The sequence below is a fragment of the Psittacula echo genome (genome assembly GCF_963264785.1).
Source record: "Psittacula echo genome assembly, chromosome: 3".
In the NCBI taxonomy this organism is placed as follows: Eukaryota; Metazoa; Chordata; class Aves; order Psittaciformes; family Psittacidae; genus Psittacula; species Psittacula echo.
In genome coordinates, this window is record NC_137736.1 from 60,245,288 (window position 1) to 60,270,340 (window position 25,053).

The window sequence follows — 25,053 nt, forward strand, 5'->3', positions numbered from 1 at the left end:
GCCACAGAATACTTGAACCCTAATAAAGTCTGTGAGGAGCAGAGGGACGCTTGCTACAGGATCAGAGCCAACAGTTCAAGACAGGACAAATTCAGAAGAGACAGAATTGGAGTAGCAGTTTCTGTTTGTGTGTCTGGTTACCAATTAATGAAAATAATCCAATGGAAGTAGAGTTTAAAATGCTTTCACAGCTGAAAATTATATTTTAAATTTATTAGAGTCCAAGCGAACACTGATACAAGCAAGTTTAAACTAGTGACTCTTCTAGAACAGCAGAGAAGAAATATAGATTAGAACAGGCTACCTTAACTTAAATACCTCACTACTTCCAAGACTCTCATTTTATAGTCTGCATCACTATATGGAGCCTGAGTCTGAGACTCACTGACACACACACATGTAACTTGCATGTTTCCAATCCTGAGTCACAGGTAGTAGAACTCTGTGCTAGGTTAGATGTCTCAATGAATGATCAAGAGGCAACACTCCCTCTTCCCCGTTAAGAGGAGGATGTGTGATCCATACTTTTCCAGACCTGATTTCCAAAGTGTACTATGCTGGAGCATGACCAGGGAAGCCCAAGGGTGCTGTCTTTGGTACAGACTCCGTGGTTAGCCTAGGGAGCAGAACAAGCTACTGCAAATGCTTAACAACCGTGTGTTCAGTGCTACGCTGACGACTGCTAGCCAGCAGTGAAGGAGCAGAACCGTGTATTTCACTGGGAACCAGTGGCCAAAATCCTGTAATCAGAAACCCAAGTTTCTGATTGCAGCTCTGCCTGACTCTATGTTTGTTTGTACTTTCCTCTGCCTATGAAGTAGAAACAGCAGTAGTGATAGTTACCTTTCTGGCGAAGCACATTGGAAATCTGTGGCTGTCACCAGTCTGCATCTTGCACAAGCTAGAAAGTTGCTTCTTTCTTCAGGGTTGAGAGTGACGACCGCAGTTGCAGCCACACACAGATATATTAATAAGTGGCCTCCAGCTGTGGAACAGATTCCTGTCAGATTATTAGCCTCAGCTCAAGTATTTTAACTTTTCAAGTATGTTATTACTGACATGTATAATAATTAATAAAGTATAAAAGAAACCAATTTTCCGGACTAAGCACAGTTAACAAGCTTTGTTGGCCATAATTGGGCCTGAAAGTGTCTGATGAAGTTGAAGAATGTGTTGCATAGGCAACTATACAGTTGGATTATACAGTTGCTAGTTCAAGCCAACAGGATTCTTGCTACTAATAATGCTAAAATGTAGTGGCGTTTAGGGTTTTAAATAGGCAGCAGAACCAACATTGGAGTCTGGGTTCTTTTTAATACTAAAGTTTTACACTGCCAGAGCAATATAAAGGACAGTTGTGCTGGTAAAATGTCATCTTCCTCTCTCTGGGGTGTTCTAGAGTGACTGCAGCTTCCTCAGAGATACACTGGTGAAACAAATGCAAGTGATGCACCCATTTTTCTCTGAGGACATGGGCCTAAACTGCAAAATTTAATCTTAATAGCATGTTCAGTGTTTATGCCATTAAAAAAAATTTATGTCCTAATAAACTCTTGTATATCTTTATTTCAGGTTTGATGTTTCTCCCTGAAGAACCTTACTTGCAAAAGATCAATATCTGCAGCTTGGCCGGTCAGGAAGACCAGTTGTGTCACTGGCCACCTGAGCTACAAGAGTACAGAAATTATCTGTCAGTGGCCGGCTGTCTTGTCTGCCCTTGGCATGAGTTAATTCTAAGTAGCATTTAAACATACCAAATGTTTAAATGAGCCCCTGTCTTGGACAAGATAAGTAATCATCCAGTCTGCAGTTTGCATGTCAACACATCCAGCTTAATCACACTGAAGGCACCCACATTTTCATTGACCTTCCAAGCTCATCCTATTCAGTAGTAGCATAGGCTTGCACATATTGTTAAACTTACTCTATGTTTATTTTTTATCTCTGCTGTTATTCCAGTTTTAATGCATAGCAGCCTTCCAGTATCTGAAGGGGGGCTATAGGGATGCTGGAGATGGACAATTCATTAGGGACTGTAGTGATAGGACAAGGGGTAACAGGTGAGAACGTAAACAGAGGAAGTTTAGATTGGCTATAAGGAAGAAATTCTTTACTGTGAGGGTGTTGAGGTGCTGGAATGGGTTGCCCAGGGAAGTTGTGAATGCTTCATCCCTGGCGGTGTTCAAGGTCAGGTTGGACAGAGCCTTGGGTGACCTGGTTTAGTATGAGGTGTCGCTGCCCATGGTAGGGGGGTTAGAACTAGATGATCTTAAGGTCCTTTCCAACCCTAACTATTCTATGATTCTATGATTCTAATACAATGCCAGTTACCAGAATTAGTCTTGGTAGCCCTCCTAGTCATGCTTTGCCTCTGTAAGAGCTGACCTTAAGACAAGTCACCTGTTAAGCATCAAGTGCTTGGGAAAAAAAATCTTAATTAAACTAGCAGGAACACATGCTTTTTTTAGTGCAGTGCCATTATTACTGAACTCACCAATCTGCTTCATGGCTGCGTTTCTGAGGCATGACTGATCACCAGAGGAGATCTCTTGTATTCATGTACCTTGTTTTGCAACCAGTCAGAGGGTGTGATCTTCATCAACAGATTCTGTCTCTTTCTGGAACTTGAGCAAGCTGGTTTAAATGTGGATCTGGTTTACACAAGATAAGACCACATAGAATACCTAGAGGCCTCTAGAGTCATTAAGAGACACTATGGCAATCAAAAAATTCAGGCTGAGGAATGCAGGGCTGTACAGCTGCATACAGATGCAGGATTTGCTAGCATGGTCTAAATATAATGCATGAAGCATTACACATTTCCTGGATTATTTTTATTTAAAATAACTTTAGCAAGGAGTGACCTATAAAGTGCATGTCTGAAATAGCTGGTATATAGGAAAGACTGAGGTATGTGAAGAGGTGTAGGGGGGGGTGTTGCTTAGAGCTGATATCTTCAGGTAAATCAGACTGGCTATAGTAGGGGCAAGATCAGACCCATAAACAGGAAATGAGTCTTGTTTTCATTTGAATATTAAGTTAAATTTTTATTTCAGGGTAGAAACAAGTTTTATCGTACCATAAGTGCCTTGGAAATTGTTGAATTTTTGTGTATCATTACACAATTTGATTGCCTTCTGAGTAGGAAACAAAAAGTTTAGGCTGAGTTAAGTAAGTAGGTCATTAGCTGAACCATCTGGACTACCTTATATTCTCAGACACGTAATCTGAGGTGGTAGTTTGAAAGGAAAAACAGCTTTGTGGGGTTCATTAACATCAATAAGCTGAACTTGTTGCCAGGACTGGGCTAGAGTAGCTAAGAACTACATTTAATTATCAAATCAATGTCAGTTAAAATTGAACCTAATAATTCAAAATTAATTATATAGGTCATAAAATAAGTGCAGCCAACAAGCAAATTATCATGTCAATATAGCAAGATAAGTCAATTCTTTAAACAAAAATCAGAAATAACAGTTGAGTTTTAAGTCCCAGTTATGAATGTTTTCCAAAGTAGAGAAATTGAAATGATTGACTGACTCAACTAGTATTCAAAACAAGTTACTTCTTTTTCAAAGTAACCTGTAACCTTCTTTTAACCCTCTCCTTTCTCCATGGCCTGCATCAGACAGCTGGATTTTCTTTCATTTCTCTCTATGGCTAACAGAGTCAAACTGGCAAGCAAGCAGCTGAGACTTAAATTCACTTGCTGCATCCACCAAGGGGCAGATTGGTTCCAGGCTATTTCCAGGTGACAAAACTGCTGGGACACTGCAGGTACAGTGCTCACTGTTGCATCTGTGACTTAGGCTCCAGCAAGGGTAAGCTGTACATGCCCTGCTGTGCTAAGCCAGGAGTTGCAAGATCGGCAGTGCTCAGACACAGACCACCAGAGCGGCTCTGAGCACAGATAAAGAAGTGAGGCTGGTTTTTAGGTCCTTTTTGTTGTTGATTCTCAAAAGGGAATATTGGGTAGAGGCAGCTGTGCTACTCTGAGCCAATAATTTACCTTGCCAGTGTTTGAGATCACACTCTCAAATGTTAAAGAAACACATATGGACAGCATGCTAAGCAGAAGACACAGTTCCTGACTGATCAGGTACCAGTAGTGTTGCTGTAGCAAGGTTTGGGAGAGCTGTTTTCTCCTGCTTTATTATTACCTTGTTAGAAAACTGACCAGTTCTGGGACAAGCAGAAACACCTGAAGAAAGATTGAGGAAGTAACTTGGGTCATGGCAGTGTGAGAAAAAAAAAGAGAGATGGAAGGAGGCACAGAACCCAGGTCCAATTTGCTGATGAATGCATGTAGGATCAGTGTTATTTATATTACGTGCAACAGCTTTCATGGGGACACTGAGTGCTTTAAATAATTTATAATTTGCTGGTTGAGGCTGGCTCTTGGGACATGATATCAGGAGGAATTTGAACATTAGTTTCCCATATCCCAGTAGCCCAATAATTAGCTAGGAACAGCACCATTCTTGTGAAGGCAGGAGAAAAATGTTCATGTCAAAAGTTCTAGGGGATGTAAGTTTAGAAGGGTTATCCTAAAACAACAGGCATCAATCTACAGGCAAGTCTGTGGGAGCTGGGACTTCTCAGCTCTTGGCATGTCCTCCAAGCCAAGGCAGTGCAAGGACAGTCTGTGTTCTGACCCTGGGGAGTCACACCCCAGGGCCTGTGTCCTCCTGAATGGTGCAGCCTCTGTGCCTTACCTTGTTGCATGATCCTGCAGATGCACGGTCCTCAACCAAGACTAATTTGGGAGCTATTTATGTCTGACTGTTTCTGATGGAAATCAAGATTGTCTATTTGAAAGGTTCCATTTTTAAAATGAGTGTATTTTAATCAGTTATGGCAACCGCCACCAAGGAGAGCCCTGCAAATATGAGGGGTTGGGTAAATACAGAAATCTTTATGACACAGCTTTCAGCCTCACTAAAAGGAAAAGGCTGAAGGGTGTAAGAAAGATGCTTTCGGCATTTGATATAAAGCTTTGATATCTCCTCAAGTATAAATGATGGTCATCAACCAACGTCTCTATTTATTCAGCTCATTCTAAGAGCAGTTGATGTTTTGGAACTGCGCAACCATCAACTGTTCATCAAACCAGCCATGATAGGTCAAACCATGAGAAGCATCATGGCTTATCCTCAGGAATTTCTTCGTGTAAAAAGGGAGAATGATTTTACATCTTCTTGCTAGCTATTTAACTTAAATGAAAGCAGGTTAATGAGAAGAAGTCTGTTCACAGTCTCTCACAAGTATTATAAAATACTCAGTTATGAAGCACAGTTAAATGAAGACATCACTGTTGCTATTACAATCAGTGTTTGATAAATGGCAATATTGATGGTGTGAGTTTTGTACTTCAAAAAAAAAAGAGAAGTCATTGTTTTTTAATGTGTTTGTGCAAAAAAGTGTCAGGATATGTTTTTTTCAGCTGATGTTGCTCTAAACTGTAAAATCTACACCTGATCTCAAAATTATGAAATTAATTCAATGATGACCAAGCCAAAGAAAGATGTGGTTTTCAAACATGAACCAAGTGGATCACAAAAAGTGGATGTTTTAGTGGTCCAGGATACCATCTTGGAGCACATATCCTACTGACAAAATTCTGTTCTCAGTCACTTTGTAAATATTGTGGATATCCCAGATCAGCTGTATTAACCATTCTTCCTCTTGCAATCTAACATCATAAATTCTTACTGAATACAATCTTTTTTGACTATTTGGAGCCAAACCTTTCCATTTCTTATGCTGTCAGCTCTTGTTCCAGGGCACTACTAGGTCCTCTATTCATCATCAGGCCCTGCTCATAAGAATCTCAGAGAATCACAACTAATTCTTTTTTTAGCATGGACACCCCAGCCCTGCATTTGGAAGCATCACACAATTTAAGCACGTTTCCCCAGCAACACTGTCTTTAATTTAGGTTGGATCCCCAGAAAAGAAGGAGGCTGCCATCCATCCACCCACTTTCAATTCCCTCTAGACATTCTGTCCTTTTATTTTTGGCACCATTTAACTGGTAGGCTTTCCCCAGTTTGAAAAAAACACCAGAGCAGCTAACATGTGCTTTGTTGAGACATCCTTATTTCCTAATTTACACACAGCTTCCTTGAACACTCAAGGATTTCATTAAGGAAATCCTGTCACTGAGCAGCAGTGACTCGTCAATTCAGCCAATGCAAAGAGGGCAGATTATTTCGTTCTCCAGGAACAGTAAAACAACAACGCACTAGGACACATTCTATTGGATAACTCATGGTGCTAGAGTGTGCCTAGCACTGCTGTTAAATGCACTCCTATGACAGAAGTTATTGGGTCATATCAATTTCTGCTGTTCTCTCAGTATTGTTGGTGGAGTTAGAATAGGGAAAATTAATTTTGGCTGTGTTTTCCCCAAACAGAAGGTGGGGAGCTCTGCTTGATAGCTTCTTTCTGTGTTTTATTGTCACACTGTAGTCAGTATGAGGTTAACCTTAAGCCACCGCACGCAAGTTTCACCTTATCCAACTCATTTTTCACTCAGGAAAAGTCCCTTTTCTTCACTAGCATTTTACAACTGGGTAAGAGAAGCACGTTATTGATTCCATGGTGAAAATAGAGCTGCTTTAAAAAATGCTTGTTAATGGTAGTTTGATACTGAATTTACTTCAGCCTGCCTTTCAGAGCTGCAGGGAAGATCATGGACTGTAGCAACATCATTGTTATGTGCCAAAATCTCAGCAAATGACTAGAACCTTTCAAGCTTACTGTAAAGTGAATGTGTCATTTCTTTTTAATGTAAAACCAGCAGAAATTGTATACACAGATATGTTTCTCAGGTAGAACAGAGGACATTAAAAAAAATACATTTGATATCTTGTATTTTGGAAATATATCCAATATACTCTTTATAATTTGTTTTTGAAATTTAGCTATGCACTGTGAATCTTTAATGTAGTCTTTATTGTATTTTTTAATGCTGTACTCATATATCTTACTGCATTTCACCATAGATGAACTGGTTTTTAATTTTACATCCCTCCTCACTCTTCCATGAAACACTGTCTTCTTTATGCACTGCATTGCTGGCCAGGAATATGATACCTTTGTCAACAGAAAGAAAAAGGAAAATTTTAATTGCATGCAGTTAATTCCCCGTCTCAGGATTATTCATCCAACTAAATAAGCACAACATAATCTCCAGTTTCATATGACTTCATGAGAGTCAGATAACTCCAGCCATCTCAAATCTCTGAGGTTAACAGTGATAAACCGAACAGGATTCAGCAGTTATTACGCCATATTGTTTTATGTTAACAATTGATGAGATGCAGTCTCCCTCTGTCATCTCTGCTAAAACCTCGCCCCAGTAATATGTACTTAGGAGAAGGTGGTTGCCTGTTTTCTCTCTGACTTCAGGGTTTTCCTCCTTCTTTAGCAATTAAGGTTTTTTCCAGGTAAAAACCCTAAGTACTCTGCTTGTTTTTAAGAGTGGTATCTTACAGCAGATTCTACTGTGGAGAAAAGTCTGTCTTCTCCACTTACATGCAGACAAGAGTGCTGGAGAGGCTCCAGCCTCTGTTTCTGGTAGTAGGGCTGAGATAAGCAGGTACTGCGTTTGACAGAGTATGAAGGATACCTTGCTTCTCTGCTGAGTATCGTTAGTTTTCTCTTTGGATAGTCACTCCAAGAGACCTAGCTCTCCTCTGTTCCTTGTCATTATTTCCCTTGAGTCATGCTTATTCTCTCTCACATTTCTCCCCTTCTTTTTTGGCTTTAGAGTAATTCTTTATTTTGGAGACTTCAGAACAAGCAAAAAGTGCAGCAGTTGCCATTTAAGACAGACAAATGCATTCTCAAGAAGTGTTACCGTAAAACAGAAAAGAAAGCTCACCTTATAGCATTTCATGTACAATGTTGCTAACATTGAGGGACATCCAGATGCATAACTATCATAGGGAAAAACTGCTCTAGCTTAAACCAAATCAAGTTTGAAGAGGTTTCTTGATTTATTAATAGCACATGATTAATCAGAAATTGATATTGATAACAATAATGGTAGTGACCATGATAGTGATAATGGTAATAATATGTTCAAGACCAATATCAACAAATAAACCACAAGACTAGACACTCAAAAACTCTTGCTGAACTCCTGTAAGTTTTTGAACACCTTTCTGTAACTAATTCCCCAAAGTTCAAATCCTGCCCATGCAGTGACAGATGTGTTTGCTCTGGCTGTGCATCTGCACGGCACCCACTGGGTCACCCTTGCTGGGTGCCTGCCGTGTCCCCCAGGCCACATGGATGCTGCACCCTCGGCGCTGGGCAGGGTAGAGCCACTGTGCTGTGGTATGGTAGAGCCACCCAAGCACTGCAAACCCTACTCTGTTCCCATCACCAGGGCACTACACTCTGTTAGTGCATCTTTTGTGCTTCTTTTCAAGCTCACTCCTTCTTTGTTTCAGAAGACTCTAATTCCCTGGTTGCTGTTAAACCCCACTGATGGTCATCTTCCTCCTCAGCAACACCAGTTTAGGCATATCCACTCAGTTTCTGGTGCTCCATCATGCATGCTGTTCACGCTGAATTTCCTGTCTTACCAAGCCATTTTGCCAAGGGTGGTCCACAAAAGCAATCACACACACAGTGTTTTGCTGGCAGGAAATAGAAGAAGAGAAGGTAAATGTAGATGGGGGACTAGGAGCTTCAAAATGACTATATTCCTGCTGCCACACTATCATTCTCCCTCACTTGTGTTGTCTGGCCACTGTATTATATTAAGGGAACTTTTTTCCTAGACATTTATGTCTAACACTGGGTCTGGATCTTTGACTGGACATGTTGGTCCCTGTTGGGCTCAGCAGGGGCTCAGCAATATGCAATCCCCAGAGCAGAGACTAAATGAGCAGAAGGGCTCATTCCATGGAGTCCTTCCCTGAGCAGGGAGACCTCTCTCAGTTTAGAGTTTGGCCTCCATGGAACAGCTAAACTCGAGAAGATAATGTGTAAATAGAGTGATAATACAGCCAAATTCTGTAAGATGAGTCCTTAATTCTATGCCTATAACAAAAGCCACTCTGCTTCTGCAAACAGACCTTTGGGAAAGAACAATTCAAAACAAAGCAAAACAAATCTTACATTCAAATTTATTGGAGGAGGAGATTAAAAGCTTTGAAAAAGACATTCTGCTGTGAAATGGAGAGTCCTCTCCAAAGGAAAGCCTGCTTTTTTTTTTTTGCCAGTTGCTCTTCTGGCCAGCTGCTCACAAGCAGACCAGGCAGATCTTTTGCAATTTGCCTTAGGGAAGGGACATGTATGCGCTGCACGAAGGGCTCTGGGACTCAGTTGTAGACAGGAACAGCTACTGAGGGTAAAATGCACTTCTCAGTAGAGGCTATGGGGGAGGCATCACTACAGACAGGCAGTTTTGGATCCTAATCTAGATAGTATAAACAGACTTAGTATGAACAGCTCCTAGTTTATTGTTGTTTGCCAGTCTGGTCTGATTACTACTCAGGGGTGGCCATTTCCCTGAAACCTATAGTTCCAATATTTTCAAGCCAGTATAATGCTTTAAAAGCTGAAAAGCTTTTGCTTTTTTGCTACAGTAAAGCTTTTGTGGAGTGATATAATCTAATGAGGTGAGAAAATATTCAGGCCGATGAGTGTCCAGGCATAACCACTTTAGCCAAAGGGCAGAATAAAAGTTAGCTCAAGTCTCACAGCTGTCAGAAGTCAGTAGACATACAAGAGTTCATAAAAATGAAGTTTAACATGTCAGGGAAGCAATTCGTTCATTTTCAGTGACAGTAAAATTCTGTGTAAATACATTTGACCTGAAACAGAGAAAATTAATTGCTTTTGTATAAATGAGTCAAATATACTTAACAGGGAAAATACAGATATCTTCAGCAATAATTATAAGTGGCAATGTTTGAGTACTTGCTCATTTTAAATGGCACTTAGCTCAGGCCTCTGACAGGAGCAAGTGCTGCCAAATATGGCTAAGGGAAGTGAAGCTTTGGGTTAAACTCCTTGCTTCTCACTCCATGACAGATGCATAACTTGGAGCGTCCAGAGGCTTGAGCTCCCAGTTATTTACACACTCAGCTTCCTAGATAGGTTGGGTTTTGTGTATGGTTTTAAAGTCAGGCAGATAATGAGTAATATCACCAACACAGGGTTGGTGGGTCTTATGATACTGAAATGGATTAACATAGTCTTCTCCCTGGCTGGTGCGTTTAGAGTGAGTGATGTTTGAAGAAACTTGGATGAGTAGTAAAAATGGTCTGGGATTGGTTCTCTCTGTAGCTGGCTCTTGGTGAGACATTTATTTTAAGTAATCTTTTCACATATTCTAATGGAGAGTTAGGATTTGGTATTTGCCAGAAATCTGAGACATATGATATTCATGTTAGCCTATATCCTTTAGTAATCAATGAAAGGTATCCATTACCATAGGCCGTGGTAATCCCTCTATAAACACACAATTCTGATTTACATATAACTATACTCAGATAAAATTAAAGCTACAAATTAAATCATTCCAATTTAGGAGGCATGGATGAATGAGTATTGGCATTATAATTCAGCTGTTAAAATCAGATCTGATCAGCTGGTGATGCGAAGTACGTATCAGCCACTCCACTATTTGACTGGGAGACCAACAGGAAACTTCTGGTAGAGCACAAGCTAAGAAGCCAGGAACAAATCATTCTGGACAGATCTTCGATGAAAGCTCAGCCTCAGACATTGATGGGGTTATCCCACCGGTTGCCTAAGCAGAAGAACATACTGCTTCCCTGTCTGGCTGGGGAAGCACAAAATGAAATTAAGCTGAGCAAGAGTTCCAGAATGAAGATCTCTTCAAATGCCTCAAGAGCATTAATTATAATGATTTTTCAGCCCAATATAGCCCATAGCCACAGCACTGTTTCCATACAGCACAACCTGGTAAGTGCAAATTGCTTCATTTCAGAGAAATTTCTACTTCTCTGGCTGAACATAGCAGACATAAAATCATGTTTATCCAAGAAATCAGCCAAGAAACTATTCAAAAAAGTGCAAATGTTCACATCCCTGATCTAGTTCCCTAACTTCCCCATTAGCACCTATCCTCTGTTTTGATGCTTTTGGTTAGCTTCTTGTCTTTGAACTCCTACCCTATGGGGGTACTGATCCCTTTGAAATATTTGCTTGCTGACCTACTCATCTTTAAGACTAGGGCTTTATAGCTGTAAAATGTAGCAATCTAACTACAAACAAAATCATGAAAGTAACTATCTGTCCTTCTTTGACGTTCTGACAACCAAATCAACACTATATGCCATGTCAATTTTACAAAAGTGTGATGTGTGCTGGTAAAGCAAAGTTTGGGCTCACAGCCCTGAGTGCTGAGTGGAGCCTTGCCCATGTAAAAACAAAAATGAGACAATCTCTCTCTGTTTGGACCACTTGTCTGCAAGAAAGGTAAAAGAATGTTACTAAAACCACATTAAACAGCCTTGTATTCAGCATAAATAAGCACTATCATATTTAATAGAAGACGAGTACTGGGAAATGTCTGCAGGCTTTATGGCAGGTTTGCTTGATAAATACCCTCCAATTTCTACAGCTTTTCTCATCTTTCCTAACAGGTTGTGAGTTAGGTATAGAAAGCTCTCAGAACAGGATAAGGCTTTATACCAAGCACTGCCAAGCACATGCAAGCAGAAGCAGCTGGTTGGGATGCACTTAGGCACTGCATGATGATGACTCTGTCCTCTCTGTCTGTGGTAAGATCTGGTTTTGTGCAGAGATAATTTACAAAAAGGGAGCCAGCCCTTCACCTTTATGCCTGTTGAAGCCAAATTTTCTTCTTATTCTTCATTTATCTATCACAGCATGTTTTGTTCTAAAATTATGTGTGCCACAATATTGCTGTTGCTAAATATATGCCAAGCCTCTTGACTCACCATAAAAAATCCTCTTGTTTCTCATTGACCCCCAGCTGAAGCCTCATTTTTAACTCTATGAATCACTGTGGACACTTAACCTATTTCTCTTTCTGCATGTAGGAAGCCCAGGATCTTGAAGCAGGAATTGAATTTGTTCAATAAAAGTATGGCTCATTAACGTGGCTTGGTGCTGATATATCCATTGAGCTGCACCTTACCCAACACCTATGAAATGAAACATACACGAGCTAAGAAAGTTCTGATTGAAGGAAGGCGAATGTGTTCCTAATATGGCACACTCATCTATTAGAAAGTTTAAACAGTTTTCCCATTCTTCCCTCATGCTGCACAGTCACTGATAAAATACTATTTTCAGTTTGGTATTAAGCTGTACTGATTCTTTTAGTGGAACTTGTATGAGTTAGTTTTCATCTTGTCTTTAAGTGTAAGCCTTACTTGAAGCAAACAAGTAATGCCACAGGCTTCGCAGGACCAACACGTAGGCAAAATGTGCTGAGGGAAAGCACAGAGTGCATTTAGGGTGCTCACTGGAAAAGGGTGAAGTAAAGCAGAAGGTCCTTTATTGTGCGTGAAAAGGAGGATGGTAGCATCCAGTATTTTATGCCAGGGAGAGGTAGATTTTACCTACCCAACATTACCACACACTCTTTTCCTTATGCTATTGCAAAAAAATTTCACTTCTAAACTCAGATATATTTAAATACTTAGAAAAGGGCTATGATTTAACAGGCTATGTGGGACAGAAGTGGGAATTTAGGCAGGTATTGAGTAGCCTGAGAAAGAAAGCAGAAGACTATGCCTTTCTTACCAGGTAGGGAAAGCCAGTTGCAGTGAATATTACTAACAAATTGGTAACCATTTAGTAGTATTCTACTAAAAATTGTAGCAAATACTTAGGATTTAAACGTATTAGTATCTAACATGCTAGTGTTCAAAAAGATAGTAACAAACAGTGAATCTGGAGTGGCTCTCTAAGATCCTGTGTTTCTGAGGCATGGGAGTTGTTTGGGTGTAAAATCTGCAATGAACATGAACACAGAAACACTGTTGGGGAGCAATAATTTTCAGTTTGGTTAAAGTGAAGTGTCAAAAGACAGAAGGAAGATAATTAATATGAAAATGTGCAATCCTTTAGAGTATCTTTACTTTCTAGCATTTTACTGCCTGCCTCTGACAGGCACAGCTCACAGTACTGGGGCTCTGCTTTCACATTTCTGCAACCATGTTGGCTTCAATGAAACTACACCAAACAGGAACCTGCTTCTTGCTGCCATCAAAAATATAATGACGTCCTCCTTTTCTCAGAACATTTAACAAATGCACAGAGTCCTTTTACTCTGGGATTGCATGGGCTTGGACAGAAAGCAGGGCCACTGTGAAAAGAGGTACAGGCCTCCTGGAACCCTGTATCTCTGCATTACTGAAAGGTTGGGAGGACTTGCTATGAGAAACCATAGTCACAAAATTCACTGTATTTTGCTTTAGCTCACACATAGGGTGAAAAACAGTCAGAGGGAATTATCTTTGAACATTATCCTGTCTTGAAATTCCCATTTCCAGTCAAGACGAATGAGAAGCTGAGAGCTGAGTGCCTGCTCTAGCTATGCCTGACCTCTTGACAGCTCCTCACTCAGATTATTGCACCAAGGGGCTGTGATGAGACAAAGACGTCTGCCACTCCCAGGGGAAGAAGCAAAATGTGAACTAATGGTGCTGGGGTCATTCAGCTGCTCCTGTGCCTCTTTGCGTACTTGGGACATACAGCTGTGGAACTGAAGAGGTCACACGAAGCCTGGCTCCCCTTTCCTTCTCTGCAAGAAAGCAGGGGCATCTCCTCTCCAACTGCTCTGAGATGCTGAGGTATTCCCACCAGGAACAGTCCTGCCACAATCCTTTTAATGCACAGCGCAGCCAGTGGGGGACATTATGAGATAAGGTGGGCTGCTGCGCCAATAATACCTTCTGCAGCTTTTTGTGTCTTACGTCACACATAGAGTCATTTCCTCTCAAACAGCTCTACTGTGAATGTGAGACATTGGACAACTGGGTATGTATTTGCTTTAGTAGGCCCAAAGGCTATAAAAAAGAGGTTGACAGGACTTTGCCTTTCTCAGTCTCAGTTTTGATTAGAAAGCATTGCTCTCAGAGGAAACTAGGAAACATTTTCCAAAGTAAAACCAGATGATTAAATAGGGAGAATAGAGAATCACCTTTCTGTTATGAGCAGCTGTATGTCATAGAATCACATAATTGCTTGGGTTGGAAGGGACCTTAAAGATCATCTAATTGCAACCCACTGCCATGCACAGGGACACTTTCCACTAGACCAGGTTGCTCAAAGCCCCGTCCAACCTGGTCTTGAACACTGCCAGGGATGGGGCAGCCACAGCTTCTCTGGGCAACCTTGTGCCAGGGCCTCACCACATTCATAATGAAGAATTTCTTTATTTTATGAAAAATCTACCCTTTTTCAGTTTAAAGCCATTAAATTTGTTTACTGCCATACCCACTTTGAAATGAAACAAGAGGTGTTTGGCTTTCCTTATTTCACATGAAGGTAAATGTAAGAAGATGCCCTGAGACTTGTTCGATATGAAAGTTCACATCCCATCAGATTAGAAGGCAAACTTTATTTCCCAAGCTGCCACAAGAAGAAACATTATCCAAACATTCAGTAAGCCCTACCACAAAACTTAATGTTCCATTTGAAGTGAAAATCTCAGCAGCTCCATCGCTTCTCCTCGCGCAGCCCCTTCTTTCCCTCCCTCCTTTCTGTCACCTCTTCTAGGAAACCAGCTTTTACGGGGGGGGTTACAAAAGGACGGAGTGATTGATGCCGGACTCCTACAACCTCCCGCGGACGAGGGTTTCCCGCTCACATCGGTCCGGGGGCGCGGCGGCGGGAGCGGTGCGCGGGGCCGCCCCGGCGCCCATTGGCTCTGCGGCGGCCCGGGCTCGACGCGGACCCATAAAGGGTCGGTCCGTCCATCTGCTCGGTTGCCGCTGCCCAGCCATGCCTTCTCCGCCGTACGCCCTGCCCTGGCTGCTCGCCGCTTGCTGCCTCTGCGCCCTCCCGCGGGGCTCAGGTACGTCCCGCCCCGGCACCGAGAGAACACATAAGAGACTTCACCCGAACCTCACCCCGAGGGGCGCCGTCGGGGCTGGGCTCCGCGGCGTCCCCGCTCAGCCGTGTCCCCCCCGTGCCGTGTCCCTGCAGGGTTCCCCCAGCCTTTTTCGCGCTCCTGGGACGGCGCGGACCTGCCCAAAAGCCAGGTAGGTCCATCTTTGCCTTTCTCGCCCGAAAGCGATGCGCGGTGGACGGGTAGGACAGAGACCGTCCAGCCCGGGCTGGCCGCGGGAGGTGGGAAATGGGACTAGCGCACGGCAGGGAAATGAGGTAGGGAATTAACAACGGGCTGGAAATGCATCCTGAAATCCCTTGGGGAAGGAGGGGAGGGTGGGTGGCTGATGAAGGGAGTAGGGAGGCTGAAAACCTTTGCTACCTGCAGAAGGAGCTGAGACAGGTGCGGGCACAGTGGGATGTGCAGCTGAGTGCAGAATAGGATACCTGTGTCAGCGAAAACTGGGGAGGCTAATAACCACCCAGTCCTGGCTCCCTGAGCTAAAAAGCATGTCCCAAGGTATGATACACCTAGTGTTAATGTCTTTACTTTTTTTAAAGCAGCTGGCATTGTGTTTCAGTCAGTGGATGGAACTGTCCAGTCAACCCCAGGTAAATTGGCTTTGGTAATGTGTTTGATCTGCTGGGACTCTCCCTTCCGGACATACTAATTGCGCTGTGTAACCCTTAGCATCGATGTCTGCAGGTGAAAGAGCCTCCTTCAGAGAGCCAGCGGTTCTGGAAAGCAGAGTGACTTTGCTGGTGTGTGTGCTCTCCTCCCCACAGAGCTAGCTCAGACCTAGGCAAAGGAAAAAATGCTTTTCTTCCCATCACAGTAGTAGCTAGCACTGGAGCAAGAAGTAGTGCTAGTCAGTGCTGCAGGAGTTATGGGCAGGGTCCTGCCTGGTCCCATCTTGGTGGTACTGGGTGGATGGGTTTTTTCCAGGGTGCTCTGAGGGCAGGGGAGGGAGAGGAAATTTTCACAGCTCATTTCTGCTGTGGTGTCTCTGGCCCACAGCTTGCAAATGGTTTAAAAACACCCTCAGTAGCTTTGAAAGATCATTCCTGCTACATTTGATGCCCAACCCAAGGGTCATTTTCAAAGGGAAGAGAAAAGTCTGCAAGATCAGGAATGATCTGGAAACTTTGAACGTTCTGTGCTGATTTTTTATTCCTGAAGTCTTTCAGTTTTGTAAACCAGAGCTTGTGGAAAATAGTTCCCAGAACCAGTTATTCAGGTATCTTACATTTTCTTTCTTTGGAGCCGTAGTTGTTTTCTGTCTAATAGTATTGCATGCATTGGCAATCCTTGTCCTGTGGCAGTGAGTATGGGACAGTACTTTTCAGTATATGATTGATTAAAGATTATAGTACTGATTGTCTGAAATGGTTGTGAAAGAAAATGTGTGTAGATTAAATATGCCGAACCCAAACCTTTTTTTACAACATAGAAAGATGTATTTTAAGTGTAAGAGGCTCATTTAGGTTTTTATAGCACAAGACTGTTCACAACATTAATAGGTTGTGTGTATTCTTCTCATACGAAATGCTAGATTTCCAGCTCATAGTAGCATCATAAGTCTTTCCCTGCTCAGAGTGGTTTTAGTGGAACTGTGTTTGATCTAAATCATGTTGGGATCAGGATCAAGCCTGTTCTTTATTGGACTACACCACATCTTCTCCATAAGTGTATTGTATACTGTTTGGTTTTGCAGATCTCCAGCACTGTTTTGGATCTCTGTTATTCCATATTCAATAGCATGCAAACAAATGAGGTAAGGTAAATTTGTTTCTTTTATTTCAAAGCACCCCCTTCTTAACCTTAGAAAGCAACCCCTCCAAACCCGACTTTTGGACGTTTCTCTCCAAACAATAATGTATAATCTAATAGTGTCATGGTTTAGGAGCTGTAAGATAGTATAGAAAAGATCATTTCTTCTTGTTAGTAGCTCGCGTGTAATTCTCAGCTCTACTAAACTGTGCATGAAATTGCTGTTTTTCAGAGCTCAAGAACCAAAACATCCACTTACACCTGGGGTCAGTATTTTAACCTGTCACTTTTGACTAATACAGGGTTAAATATGTTAAAAATATGCATAACATTGGATCAACAGCATATTTAATATCATGCTAAACATAGAATCATAGAATGGTTTGGGTTCGAAGGGACCTTAAAGATCACCTAATTCCAACCCCACTGCCATGGGTAGGGACACCTTCCATTAGACCAGGAGGAATATGAGGTGTAGTATGCCCCTGCTAGAACATGGAAGCATATGACTTGCTTTATTGACCCTAATACTCTGTTTGAGCTTGGGGGTTTTTTTTGTGCTTCTGACTCTCATCCAAAACATTAAGTTGAGGAGTTACTGAGTGTAGCTCTTTCTCATTGGTGCATACATATTAGGAACTAGCTCAATGTCAGTTCTGCTTTATATAACTTTTTTATCACCACCAGTTTATTAAGAGCCTTTCCCATAAAATTCACTCAGCTCCTGGGTATGTTAAAAGGGCCAATTTACTTGTGGAGTTTGAGTCCTCTGTTGTTTCAAATCACAAGCAGAGCCTTCAAGACTACAATAAAGTATTTTGACATGTATTTCAATATCTCTTCTTGCCAGTGTGATTTCCTAAAGCAGCCATAAAACTCTACAATACTGAAGTTGATTGTATAAAAAAATCCAGCATTTCAGTCTTAAATGTCTACTAAATTTTTTTGAGTTCAGTATTGCTTCCTATGCTTCTGCAGCTTGGCTAGTAAGGGGACATTCAGAATCATCTGGTAACTTTAAATGGAGCCCTATTCCTGGTTACTATTTTAGTTATTAACTTGGCAAAAAATTCACACTCTGTGTCCTCAAGACTGGGAGCTGAAACTGGTACAGTATTCTGTTGAGAGATATGACTAATATCAGCTCCATATCTGCAATATGATTTCTAGGGGTATGATTAAGTGGCAAAGCAAATGTATGTGTGAAATATGGAAAAAGGACTATGTCAAATAGCAAGTTTTACCCAACTGGTTAAATCTCTTATTACATGAAGTTGTACTTTCTCTCTCAGTCCACAAGGAATCTTGAGAAGACACTGTAGACATGTGTCTATATGTAGCGCACCCAAAGAAACAGTTATGAAATCCTACTGATTTCAGCTGGACTTAAACTTTCTACATGATCCTATATTTATATGGATCTTTTAAAACAAATTTGGTTCATTAAGTTATAGATTATGTAGAGAAAATAGATGGTGTTTCAAGAGAAGAAATGAGTCCTTAGAACTAGAAAGGGAAAGTCAATGGCAATTTGGGTGTTAATGGGACTTGAATTCCATCTGGAGAATTTAAAATCTTTTGGGAGAACTAATAGACTATTTAACTTCAATGTCTAATCTTTGGGTAAATCTTGCAGATGGCACTTTCAAAAGAATAAAAAAGAGCTATCTAAATGTGGCTGCAGCACAATCATCTCTGTAAGAGTTTCAAGTTTCCATCGTAAAGTCAAGCTGGCACACTGTTTTGAAGCTGAGTTTTTACCATATAAACTCTCACCTGTTTAAATTAGCTGGGATATTTGAAACTGCAGCCTAAGTCATGAGTCAGTCTCTATCTTTGCGTGGTATATAATAATAATCTTGTAACAAAACTAGCATTTCACACTATCTCTTTGCTTTAGTCTCCTCCTCTGCATCCTTTAAAGCACCTTGATTGAGCACTTTTTTCTTTCATTGTATTTTATAGCCCTATAAATTGATGTCAGTTGCTCTATAAATTATTGTCTTGAGGCTTGAATCACAGAAATCCTTGTCTTATACTCTGAATCATGATTCTTTCATTGTTGCTTGTGTATTTTGTCTTTTATAATTTCTCCTCTCCAGTTTCATCTATATGCTTTTCCTGTGTTCTCATCCCCTGTTTTCACGTCCTTGCTCATTATATGTGCCTGCTCCAGGTAACTAAATCTGTTCACTGTTCAATCTAATTCACTGATATAACTGGACTGCAGCACACAGAGCTATCCTAGCTGAGAGCAGGCAGGCCGGCAGCAGTGCCATTGGCACAAAGGTTCCTCGACGTGGCTGAGTTACCAGACTGCTAGTTCAGGGTTTGGTTAGACACAGAATGCTCGCATTAAGTCATGAGGAAAGATGCTATTCCTTGGTGTAAGACTGAGTAATAAAAATGAGCAGTTTCCTGAAGAATAAAGGGTGCAGGGGAAGGCTTAAAACCAGCAATCATACCTGTGTTAAAAACAAGGGCAGTCTGAAAAGTGAAGAGCAACCGCATTTTAACAAGATAAGAGCTATGCGTAGAGTTCAAGCCAGAAGAGTGGAATTTACTCCAGGTTGAGCTTTGCTTCACCTGCCAGAGCACGGCTGTTCTTGGTTCTACAACAAGGGAAGCATGTTGAATGATTGTAATGAACAGGGTAACATTGGAGAAGGCAAGGTTCAAAATCAACCTTTCAAAGTATCTGTTACTGTTCTTACATCTGTCTGTGATAAGTGTAAGACTATCTCTTTTTCACATGGAGTGCAGCAACCTCATCATTGATGGAGGATTTGCTGTAACCAACCAAAGAAATTACAGCATCTTGATTAACTTTCACTGTCCACTTGCAGGAATCACAGATCGCTGCTGCAAAGTTTGCAAAGAAGGTAGGTAAATGTGAAGACAAGTGAGCAGCAGTGCACAGGAAAGTATGGCCTGTTTCTTGTGCTGCTTTTTCTAAAGTCAGCTTGATGTTTTTTTTCCAATGGTTGGGAAGTGAGCTGTGCTGACCTTTTTCCCTGCAAAGCAATCCAATATGTGTAAAGCTTTCTTTTATACATTTTCTAAAGCCCTTGAACCTTTAATTATGGTAATATAGTATATATACACTAGGCAGAATGGGTAGTTCTTGACAGTGCCCTTTGGGTATTAATTTTTAATCAGCATTCCAGATGAATGGACATCAGGGACTAACAACATCTTGTTGTTTACATACTGCCGAAAAAGCCCCTGAATTATTGATATTCTGATGGAATGACACTGAAACTTGTCAACAGGTCTATGGAACTGTGTTTAAAGTACCTTGTTATTGTTTGTGTTTTATTTTGCAGGATAGTCATGCGACTCTGGGACGGCCTTTTTTCCTTTTCAGGGTATCTGAAACTCTTACTTAAAGATTCTGAATCACAGACAGTGTAGATGAACAGCTGTTTCCCTTCACAAATTCTTTCTTCACTTTTGAGTAGAGGCCAAATATTCTTTGTTTGAAAGCTTAGGGAGCTGTTTGCTTATAAATCTCTGGTTCCATTAAAAGATGACAAGATAATGAGATCCGGGGTAGTAATGGATTAAGCACTTTTTTATTTGAAGACGTGACTCTGCAAATGTTTAATCTTGAGCCAAATTATCCAAAGATAGAAGTAGCATGTGACCTGTATCTCCAAGGTGCACTGATCCTAAATTTGTTAGATAAAATGTGTGTGAGCTGAATGTCCACTTGGTCTGAAAGGTCTTGCCAGAAAGAGACGGCACACTGTAGTAGGGTGAAAAGCCAAAGCAATATTATGGACATCATCATATCTTTCATGTGGTTTTTTTTCACCCATTGTCTTGCTGAACTATGGTATGGTCTAATTTTTTGTTCATGTTTGACACACTGATTAACACCAAATCAGTTTTTAGTAACTAAAAAGTTATCAAGTAGGTCATAGCAGGTAACCAGAGTACCAGTTCAGCTGCAATTTACATTTTGGCTTACTTCAAGTGTGTCTGGCCAGGTGCTTTCAGTGGTGGTATTTATATGCTCTTGCTTGGGCACCTGCATATAGTATCCCAGTGAATTGGGACCAAGACCCTTAATGAGAGTAGTTAAATCCAGAATGTTTAACCATTTGGCCAGAGGCTGAAGGAATATTTCTCAAATTCAAAGGCAAAACCCACCCTGCAAAGATCCCCTGGTATTTGACCTCTTGTCCCTTTAAAGGCAATCTTACTGCAGCCTTCTTATGTACTCTGTCTGCATGGCGCGAGATGTATTTTGGTGTGCTTATAAATCTGGCATCTCATACTTCTGCACAACCATATAATTTTTATATTTTTCAGCCTCGGAATGGAAGAACTGTCGAAAGCAGTGGTAAGTAGGCATCCTAAAGTGACGAGAACTTGTTCTGGGTTTTTATTAATAATGATCTTCATGACAGAAGGAGTTACTGCAACTTATTACAAACCTAGACCCCCACACAAATGTTTCATATTGTCACCAGGAGGTTTTTGGGCAGAAATGCTTGTTTTTTCATGCTCAGAGACTTCCAGTATACGCTCTTGACAAGTACTGTTTTATTCTCTCTTTAAGGTTCAGTAAGGAGGAGCTTTCCTCCTCTGTGAAAATATGGAAATGGTACAGCAGTTATAAAGCTTAAAACCAGAGGGTATAAATTGTACTTGGAACACAAAAACTAGACTCTGTTCCAAGAGGCTATCAGTCGCCTAATCTTACACAAGATCCCATTAATACAGATCTCTGCTTGCAGATAAGAGTTATCCTCACATTAGAATTAAGACCTGCCTTGGGGTAAACTAACTAGAAAGAGTAGGAGTGGGGATGTAAGGAAGGAAGATGACGAGAACTAATATCACCTAGCGTTTGCATATCCATCTTTGAATGTGTCTATTAAAGGTATTCATGGGAAATGGACAAGACAGTCAATGCACGTGTCCCCTCCTTCAGTCTCTCATCTTCCAACCTTTTATCTTGCAATAACGATCACTGTTTTCTGTTTGCAATGTAAGAGTTACTTCCAGCGGTTGATTGAAAGGGTTGGGGTTTTCTGGGGGAACAGAACAGAAGAACAGAAAAAGAAAAAAAAAAAAAAAAAAACAAAAAAAAAAAACCCTGCAAAGGAAACCCAAGGAAAGAGAAACTTTGCTGGATATTCAGGATTAAACCATTCCAGAAAGAAAGGAACCAACGAAGGCTTGGTAGTGTTGTAGATCAGCATTGCTACTTGTTTGCTCTTGTCTTGGGCAGTGCCCTGGGTGTCCATTGCTTCTCATGGATGAAAGGAAGATAAGGAGCTAGATGGATCTCTGCTTTGAGCCAGGGCAGCTATTCTTGTGTGGTTAAGTCCACATGTGTGCAGCAGATATTTCATAGCTATGAAACCTTCAGAGGGAGGTAGTGCTGCCCAGATCTGTTTAGAGTAACTGGCAGCATGAGTTTTGGGGCAAAACAGTTCAAAACCAATTAGATTAAACTTGCATGAAAGTACCTTATTCAGAGTACTCTGGTGTTAGCAGAATTGCTGGACTATCAACCGCATATCACTGAAATGCTGGTGTAGAAGCTACCACTTTTTAACCATGCCCTGGCCTTGCATACAGCAGTAAATTTTATCCACAGCTCAGCCCCCTGGGCCAGTCTGGCTGCAAGATGCACACTATGCCTCCACACTCTAAAAGAAGGACATTGAAGTTAGGACAGGGTGGAGAGAGAACTGTATGAAGAGGGAGGTTTCATGTTTGAGTACAAGTAACAGATTAGGCACTTATCTGAACTTTCAGACTTTCATCCATCAAACTTCTGCTAGAACTTAAAGATATTTCATGTCTAACTTTGAGAAGGACTAGGCATACAGAACTGAATCCTAAGTCATATTCAGACCAACATCTCAACATAAAATGTGTTCATGTGTTTCAGAATACCATGGAATATGAAGTTCATTGGTCAACTTACCAGTGCGAAGACTTGATTTACATAAAGAGATTTCTCATTGTCTATTGTGTGACTCAGTTGCCTGGATTTTGCTGTTCCATGTAATAAATTTGCAACCATTAATTATTGTTGTCCTTTTTTTATTGAAGTGGGTACTAGACCTCATTGGGCTATAGTGTAGCATTGCATGGTTCCAACTGTATTCAAAGGAAATCAATCATCAGAATATTGGCCATTTTCCAATCCAACAGTACATTTTGTAGCATCTTCTCTAATGGGGTCATGAATTACCAGCTTGCCCTTTTGACTAAATAATATACTTCCTTGGCATTTCACAATATGCATCCCAAACAGCATGATGAGATGTTAGAATCATCATCGATATTTTGATGACTTGATTCTTGGTTTTCGTAACTAAGGGCTTGAGTGTGATAACTGCTGAATCCAAAGTACTTTGAAAGAAGGGAAGCAAGTATTGCTGTTACACATAGGCACTATTTGGTCAGATGCTGTGTGTTTTTCAGCCTTGCCTTACTGGCTATCATAAAGCACAAATGAGTCACTTATGAGAGATATTCTGAACATCTGCCCTTTTTACTGAAATCATGCATTTAAACCTGTGGTCCAGCCAATTGTGCTTGCACAATGTGCGGTGGGGTGATCTGTTCTGGTAGGTGAAGACATATATGGCCAGATAACTTAAAGCAGCTACTTCCTTATTAAGAAAAAAGCATAGTAAAAGCCAGGGTCTGGAGATACACACCAGGCTGGAATTCCTCAACGTGGAGTCCCACAGTGTTGGCTTCTTCAAGCCCTTTGTTATTTTCCTTTTCTCTCCTTGATTCCTCAGTCCTAGTACACGGCATGATCCCATCTCAGTTACACTGGTACAGCTGCATGCAAACTGCAGGAAGGCATAAGAATACCTCTGTCTTTAAAAATAAATCCTGAGAAACCTGGCACTTCTGGCCTGTTCCACCTCAAAGGCTAAGCTGAGCAGTATCAAGTTTTACTCAGCTCTGCATAAATATTTGTACTGATTTTGGCTAGGATGAAGTTAATTTTCTTCACAGTAGCTTGTATGGGTCTGTGACCAAAACACTGTTGATAACAGAGGGATGTTTTAGCTATTGCTGAGTAGTGCTCCCACAGAGTCAAGTCCTTCTCTGTTTCCTACACCACCTCACAAGTGAGCAGACTGATGGGGTACAAGGAGCTGGGAAGAGGCATAGCTGGGACAGATGACCCCAACTGACCCAAGGGGTCATAGTCCATACCATATGATGTCATGCTCAGCATATAAAGCTGGTGAAAGCAGGAGAGAGTGGAACATTTGGAGTCACTGCTTTTGTTTTCCAAGTCACCATTAAACATGACAGAGGCCTGCTTTGCTGGAGATGAACATTTGCATGCTGAGGGAAAGCAATGAATTCCTTCTTCTGCTTCGCTTTACCTATTAAACTGTCTTTATCTCAACCAATGAGTTTTCTCATGTTTACCCTTCCTTCTCCGCCCCCATCTTGGTTGGGAGGGGGAATGAGTGAACGGCTGTGTGGGGCTGAGCTGTTATTTGGCCATGGTTAACCCATAGCAATACTGTGCCATGGGTAAATCATGCTGTGCTCTCTTGATCAGTAGTGGCTTCCTCCACCCATGACAGGTTTCATGAATAACATCTATTTGGTCCTTGAAACTGGTTAAATAAAAAGCAGGTTAAATAAAAATAAGGTGGTAATTTGCAGGTAAGGACCCAGCTTAGGTTCCTCAGCTGTATTTCTGTAGTAACTGTGGCTCCTCTGTAAAAGGTACAGGAGAGCTCTTGTTCACTGCTCAGTAGAAACCCTTGCTCCCTGGAGCAAGACAAATGTCACCTGTGGAATAGGAGTGGTTAAGAGTATTGAAATGTAAATGGCATCCCTGGCTCAAAACTCATCCTGAACATCCCACTGCAAAAACCAAAGCAGAAATCAAGGAGCACGGTCAAGGGGGAGACAACAATTCGAAGCACAGAAAAAATATCTGCAAGAAAAGGAAGTAAAAGCTGTTTCCATTGTCAGCAAGAGAAGAGGCAAATAAAAAGTGACATGACAAGGTATGCAACCAATGAGTGTGCTTAGGAGAGTAAATCCAATGCTTATCCATCCTCTTGTAATAAAAAGGAGCAAGAAGAGAGAGTCAATTACACTGAGAGGCAATACATTTAAGCTGCAAAGGAGAACATTTTTTCTAACACTTAATTGACTCCTGAGACCAGTTGCCACAGCTTAGAGCGTGTGATTAG

At 41.2% G+C, this 25,053-nt stretch overlaps 1 protein-coding gene across 1 annotated transcript in view; it reads left to right on the plus strand.

Moving 5' to 3' along the window:
- Positions 1-14,967: 14,967 nt before the first annotated feature.
- The window catches only part of NMS (neuromedin S), a gene marked incomplete at both ends in the record, with an annotated part of 28,594 nt that continues 18,508 nt past the window's right edge, over positions 14,968-25,053 (plus strand). Inside the window, 7 exons of the mRNA XM_080613530.1 lie at positions 14,968-15,040; positions 15,172-15,227; positions 15,637-15,687; positions 16,791-16,850; positions 19,693-19,728; positions 20,173-20,214; positions 21,164-21,194. Coding sequence (XP_080469656.1) covers positions 14,968-15,040; positions 15,172-15,227; positions 15,637-15,687; positions 16,791-16,850; positions 19,693-19,728; positions 20,173-20,214; positions 21,164-21,194 — 349 coding nt within the window. The remainder of the gene's footprint in view (positions 15,041-15,171; positions 15,228-15,636; positions 15,688-16,790; positions 16,851-19,692; positions 19,729-20,172; positions 20,215-21,163; positions 21,195-25,053) is intronic.